Genomic DNA, 7,109 nt, shown 5'->3' on the forward strand with positions numbered 1-7,109 from the left:
TACTGTTCATGTCTTTCATTGAGCACATTGAGCAAATACCCACAGTTGCAAGAAAAAATAAGTAAACCGTTTTTAATTTAATAGCCTGTAAATCCCCCTTTAGCAGCAATCAGCTCCACCAAATTTTTTCTGAAGTTGGTTTGCACAATGTTGAGAAGGAATATTAGACCATTTTTCTTGTTTCAGTTCATTAATATCTCTGGGATACCTGTCATGCACAGTCCTCTTCAGATCATATCAAATGTGAGCAGGACAGCGCCACAGAAATGCCCCAAAATGAAAATAAAAGCAAATGAATGCTTACCTGGCGCAAGCAGGGAGGACAACCAGAAGGGACTAGCCCGCTAGCACCTGTAGTCCTGGTACTCAGTAAGATAGCCAACACTTCTTATGCCCCATAGGGCATTCAATCTAAATGAAGAGCAGCAGAGGACCCAAAAATCAAAAAGAGATTCGGTAAGGAATGATGCACAAGAAATAAAAAAAAACTGTGCTCATAAGGGTTGGTGTAAAAGAAATAAAAGTCCATATAATTTACATGAAGGAGGAGAGGGTATACATGACGAAATAAAGGGTACTCTTCTCCCACCCACCACAATTGGAGCCCAACAAGTAGGAAAAGAATCCAATGTCAAATATACTGGTTCTTTATTCCAATATGGGGAACAAGGATGCAACGCATTTAGCCACCAACATGCGCCTTTCTCAAGCATACTCGAAATAAAAGGAGAGGTATTTATAAAGACATAACATAGTTGGTGACGCTCCTCAAGTATGTCTGTATTTGTGACTGAGTTAACAATGAGACCACATTTTGTTAATAATCAATGCAGAAATCCAGATAATTTTGAAGTGCTCACTTACTTTTTCTTGCAACTGTATGTGCACAATACTGTTTACCATCAAAGCATTTTTAGAAACATTTCATAGAACTGTTTTTTACACTTGCCAGATTTAACTGGTCCACAACCAGAAAACAGATGTGAATGGCAATGACTGGGTTTGAAATGCCAGCAGCTCCAGGTTGATAATGAAATATATCAGATTAATAGCCCTATATGTGCAATTTAAACGTCTTTTCATTCTTTACACATGTAGCTCTTGATAGAGATATTGAAAATTCATTAAATGTACTAATATGTTCTAATAGCATCTTAACTAACTTTTGCATAGGAACAAGAGGGAAGAGCACAACTTCAGGCTGAGGTTCTGAGCCTGAAAAGGACCCAAGAGGAAGCATTCACTGGAACTTTGCCCCGAGAAAACGGTGCCAAGATACTCAGGGGTGGAGCCGGCAACTGTGAAGGAACAACTAAAGACTAAATTATGAAGTAATCAATAAGAACTTTGTAACAAACATTTGGGACCAGGGAATCATTTCATAAGAAGCCAATGAACTGATCAAATTGAAAGACAATGCAAGGTAGTACTGGTCTGGCGGCAAGATGGATAATTTAATAGAGGTCTATGGAAGTGGCGGGATAGATGGTTTATAGACTGTAAAATGAGTCAAACACTGAATTATTTAGGTTTTCAGGTATGATCATTTCAGAAAACCACTAAAAAATATTTCAGAGGACAGAACCAATGTGTTTGAATGGAATAAAAAGCTCATAGATCGGACGAAGAAATCAGATCCTTTTCATAGTGGCCAGAGACTCTGAGCCACTGTTATTCCAGGTATGGCTTACAAATACTGTGAATGGTGATGAGAAAAGCTGTTCAGGAGGGTTATTCACAATGGGACAATGAAAACTTGCAAAAAGATGCATACTGCTGGAATATTGTGAAGAAAGGATGACCTGTATTGAACATCTTTGTATATAGAATATTAATGTCTTCCAGTGATTATCTTTAGCGTTCCTGCCATATTGATTGTATATTTGGGACAATAAAGGGTAATATTATCTGAATTCTTACATCGGAGTGATTAACTGTATCCTTGAAAGGCCACAAATATACCCATAAAGTAATGGAATTTGCCAAACAACTGTGTCTTAATTTCCAACATTTTAAAGAATATTACATACATCTTTAGGAATAACCTTATAGTGAATGTCGGCCCTGGGATATCATTTCACTTTTTTAATCTAAATAGGTTCAATTCTACACTGATTCGTTTATTAATATCTTATCATTATAGCGGTGGGAGCTCTGGTTTTCTGATACAGGGCTTCAAACTCCTTTAAATCTGCTTATTTTGGGGGTTTGGAGCTCTGTCCATATATTAGGCAATGTATTATCATTCTATGATCTTTGCAAATATAGCCCCCAAGGCCTCTTTCCCGCGAGTGTTTATCAGTCGGCGCATAGTAGTCTATGGGGTGCCCAAATGTGCACTTGTCCCGAACAAAATTGCGCACTGAACTGAGTTCAAACAGACAACACCAAGTGCACATATTTTTTGAGAGATGCACGGCTTTTAATAAATTGCCCTCTCTAATATCATTGGTTAAAGATATAGGATAATTTATAAATGTGTGCAAAATATATATAGATCCTTTGTATTATAGTTCTATCTAAATGAGTGATCTGTTACTATCTGTGCCTCAACAGCTGTTAAAAACCTATAACTCCCAGCATCCCCTGAAATCTTCCATGTGAGCGACAGTTTGCAATCCCCTGATCTGGAAGCTTGAATGGCGATAAGCTGCAGTACCAGATATGGCCCATGGACAGGACTGGTGCTGTCTCTGGATATGAGCAAACACTTTTTTTTAAATCCTGGACATCCACTGTAGGCAGGATTTTCACACACAAACAGAAAGATTTATTTTTGAAAATGTGACTTTTTTGGCACAAATTTGCACCAGAACACTGTTTTACATGATTTGCAATACATTTATCACCAGTTTTTAGACACTTTCATATACTGCATAGGTCATTAATATCTGATTGGTGTGGGTCCACTGCTCCGCTATTTGAAAAGACAATGAGCGCTGCAACCTCTCCAGTGTATATCATGAACAACATTGTACATTTCGAGTCGGTATAGCAGATCAGTCGCTTTCCCTCAACTGGGACAGCTCTGCTCTAAGGCCACATGACAAATGAACATGACTCCATAGGCCTGCGAAGAGCACTGTAGTGTCTTCAAACAGCTGATCAGCATGGGTCCCAAGTGGCAAACACCTGCCGAAGGATATTGATGGCCTATCCTGAAGATAGGTCATCAATATTTTGGTCCCAAACAACCCCTTTAACCAATGCAATAGTTGTAGTATTAAGGTATTTTATTGAGAACACTGAGTAAACCCACGGTGCAGGAAGACCAGGAAAGTTAATGTTTTAGAATATCCTGGATTTTTGCATTGATTGCTAATAAAATGTGGTCTGATTTTTACCCAATTCACAATTAGACAAACAATCTAATAACAGACAGTACCATTCGTGTTTTTTATTGAGTACAATGAGTAAAACTCCGTGTTTATGACTTCTCCAAGAACTAAATGGCAAAAGTGGAGCAGTGGACCCACACCAATCAGATATTAATGACCTTTAAATAGATAAAATTGGACGTGTGGGTTTCACAGGTGCTTTGCCCATTAGCTATAGGCACACAAAGCCTGGTCACTGAACCATGCCTTGATTCAAACTTTCAGAAGACCTCAAAAGATGTGTTAAAGACATGTATGAAGCTAGAAAAATCTACAGTAACATTGCTAAAGACTGCGGTGCACATCAACCAATGGTTAGACATATTATCTACCAATAGAGAAAATTCAGCACTGTTGCTGTTCTCCCTAGGAGAGTCTTCATCTTAGCTGTGTCAGTGTTGTAAACCTCCATAAGGCTTACAATTCACTAGTTGTTGAGCCAACAAATTAGACAGTTTTGCATTTAGTTGACAGACCAGTGGATGGCTGAAGGCATGAGTGTTATATTTGTGCAGAAGAAGAGGAATAAATAACGGTCTTGTGATCATTCAGCACTACCAGTGTTACATAGCAACATAGTATTTTAGGCTTAAAAAAGACATGTCCATCTGGTGCGGCCCATTTTCATGCAATGTTGATCCAGAGGAAGGCAAAAGACCCTAATAAGGTAGAAGCCAATTTCTCCCATTTCAGGGAAAAAAATCCTTCCCAACTTCAAGTCTGTCAATCAGAATAACTCCCTGGATCAACAACCCTTCTGAGGTAATCAGTGACTATAACAGGTAACATTTACTATGACACATGATATTGTTACACTCAAGAAAGGCATTCATGTTCCTCTTCAGCTCTTTTAATGAGTTCACCATCACCACATTCTCAGGCAGAGAGTTCCATAGTCTCACTGCTCTTACAGTAAAGAATAGAGATGAGCGAGCACCAAAATGCTCGGGTGCTCGTTATTCGGGACGAACTTTTCGCGATGCTCGAGGGTTCGTTTCAAGTAACGAACCCCATTGAAATCAATGGGCGACCCGAGCATTTTTGTATTTCGCCGATGCTCGCTAAGGTTTCCTTGTGTGAAAATCTGGGCAATTCAAGAAAGTGATGGGAACGACACAGCAACGGATAGGGCAGGCGAGGGGCTACATGTTGGGCTGCATCTCAAGTTCACAGGTCCCACTATTAAGCCACAATAGCGGCAAGAGTGGGCCCCCCCCCCTCCCAAAAACTTTTACTTCTGAAAAGCCCTCATTAGCATGGCATACCTTAGCTAAGCACCACACTACCTCCAACAAAGCACAATCACTGCCTGCATGACACTCCACTGCCACTTCTCCTGGGTTACATGCTGCCCAACCGCCCCCCCTCCCCCCCACAGCGCACACCAAAGTGTCCCTGCGCAGCCTTCAGCTGCCCTAATGCCTCACCACCCTCATGTCTATTTAGAAGTGCGTCTGCCATGAGGAGGAACCGCAGGCACACACTGCAGAGGTTGGCACGGCTAGGCAGCGACCCTCTTTAAAAGTGGCGGGGCGATAGCCCACAATGCTGTACAGAAGCAATGAGAAATAGAATCCTGTGCCACCGCCATCAGGAGCTGCACACGTGGGCATAGCAATGGGGAACCTATGTGTCACACACTATTCATTCTGTCAAGGTGTCTCTGCATGCCCCAGTCAGACCGGGCTTTTTAATTCATAGACACAGGCAGGTACAACTCCCTATTGTGAAGTCCCTGTCGACCGACAGCATGGGCGGCTTCCTGGAACCCACCGGCGGTACATAAAAATATCCCATTGCAGTGCCCAACACAGCTGAGGTAGTAATGTCGTGCTTAATGCAGGTGGGCTTCGGCCCACACTGCATGCCCCAGTCTGACTGGGGTTCTTTACAAGTGGAAACAGATGCATTTATAATTCCCTGTGGACCCACAGCAGGGGTGGGTGCCAGGAAGCCACCGGCGGTACATAGAAATATCCCATTGCATTGCCCAACACAGCTGAGGTAGTAATGTCGTGCTTAATGCAGGTGGGCTTCGGCCCACACTGCATGCCCCAGTCTGACTGGGGTTCTTTTCAAGTGTACAGATGTAGTAAAAACTCCGTGTGCACCTACAGCATGGGTGGCTCCCTGGAACCCACCGGCGGTACATAGAAATATCCCATTGCAGTGCCCAACACAGCTGAGGTAGTAATGTCGTGCTTAATGCAGGTGGGCTTCGGCCCACACTGCATGCCCCAGTCAAACTGGGGTTCTTTACAAGTAGAAACAGATGCATTTATAATTCCCTGTGGACCCACAGCAGGGGTGGGTGGCAGGAAGCCACCGGCGGTACATAGAAATATCCCATTGCATTGCCCAACACAGCTGAGGTAGTAATGTCGTGCTTAATGCAGGTGGGCTTCGGCCCACACTGCATGCCCCAGTCAGACTGGGGTTCTTTACAAGTGGACACAGATGCATTTATAATTCCCTGTGGACCCACAGCAGGGGTGGGTGCCAGGAAGCCACCGGCGGTACATAGAAATATCCCATTGCATTGCCCAACACAGCTGAGGTAGTAATGTCGTGCTTAATGCAGGTGGGCTTCGGCCCACACTGCATGCCCCAGTCAGACTGGGGTTCTTTTCAAGTGTACAGATGTAGTAAAAACTCCGTGTGCACCTACAGCATGGGTGGGTGCCAGGAAGCCACCGGCGGTACATAGAAATATCCCATTGCATTGCCCAACACAGCTGAGGTAGTAATGTCGTGCTTAATGCAGGTGGGCTAAAAATTTATTTGATTACACTGTAGGCGAGGGCCCACAAAAATTGCTGTATCAACAGTACTAATGTACCTGAAAAAAATTGGCCATGGCCAACCAAGAGGGCAGGTGAAACCCATTAATCGCTTTGGTTAATGTGGCTTAAGTGGTAACTAGGCCTGGAGGCAGCCCAGTTTAACGAAAAATTGGTTCAAGTTAAAGTTCCAACGCTTTTCAGAGCATTGAAACATCTAAAAATTGTTTAGAAAAATTATGAGTGAGCCTTGTGGCCCTAAGAAAAATTGCCCGTTCAGCGTGATTACGTGAGGTTTCAGGAGGAGGAGCAGGAGGAGGAATATTAGACACAGATTGATGAAGCAGAAGTGTCCCCGTTTTGGATGGTGAGAGAGAACGTAGCTTCCATCCGCGGGTGCAGCCTACGTATTGCTTATGTATCGCTGCTGTCCGCTGGTGGAGAAGAGAAGTCTGGGGAAATCCAGGCTTTGTTCATCTTGATGAGTGTTAGCCTGTCGGCACTGTCGGTTGACAGGCGGGTACGCTTATCTGTGATGATTCCCCCAGCCGCACTAAACACCCTTTCCGACAAGACGCTAGCCGCAGGACAAGCAAGCACCTCCAGGGCATACAGCGCTAGTTCAGGCCACGTGTCCAGCTTCGACACCCAGTAGTTGTAGGGGGCAGAGGCGTCACCGAGGATGGTCGTGCGATCGGCTACGTACTCCCTCACCATCCTTTTACAGTGCTCCCGCCGACTCAGCCTTGACTGGGGAGCGGTGACACAGTCTTGCTGGGGAGCCATAAAGCTGGCCAGGCCCTTAAAGACTGTTGCACTGTCTGGGCTGTACATGCTGCTCGATCTACGCACCTCCCCTGCTACATGGCCCTCGGAACTGCGCCTTCTGCCACTAGCGCTGTCGGATGGGAATTTTACCATCAGCTTGTCCGCCATGGTCCTGTGGTATAGC

At 44.0% G+C, this 7,109-nt stretch overlaps 1 protein-coding gene across 2 annotated transcripts in view; it reads left to right on the forward strand.

Moving 5' to 3' along the window:
• SIPA1 (signal-induced proliferation-associated 1) overlaps positions 1-1,919 on the forward strand; it is a 104,489-nt gene extending 102,570 nt beyond the window's left edge. Inside the window, exon 15 of one of the 2 annotated variants that reach the window (XM_066582583.1) lies at positions 1,174-1,919. In XM_066582583.1, coding sequence (XP_066438680.1) covers positions 1,174-1,323 — 150 coding nt within the window. In that variant the 3' untranslated portion in view covers positions 1,324-1,919. The remainder of the gene's footprint in view (positions 1-1,173) is intronic. The other variant, XM_066582584.1, reaches the window with a different exon arrangement.
• The last annotated feature ends 5,190 nt before the right edge of the window (positions 1,920-7,109 follow it).

This window comes from Eleutherodactylus coqui, chromosome 11, assembly GCF_035609145.1.
Source record: "Eleutherodactylus coqui strain aEleCoq1 chromosome 11, aEleCoq1.hap1, whole genome shotgun sequence".
Taxonomy (NCBI): Eukaryota; Metazoa; Chordata; class Amphibia; order Anura; family Eleutherodactylidae; genus Eleutherodactylus; species Eleutherodactylus coqui.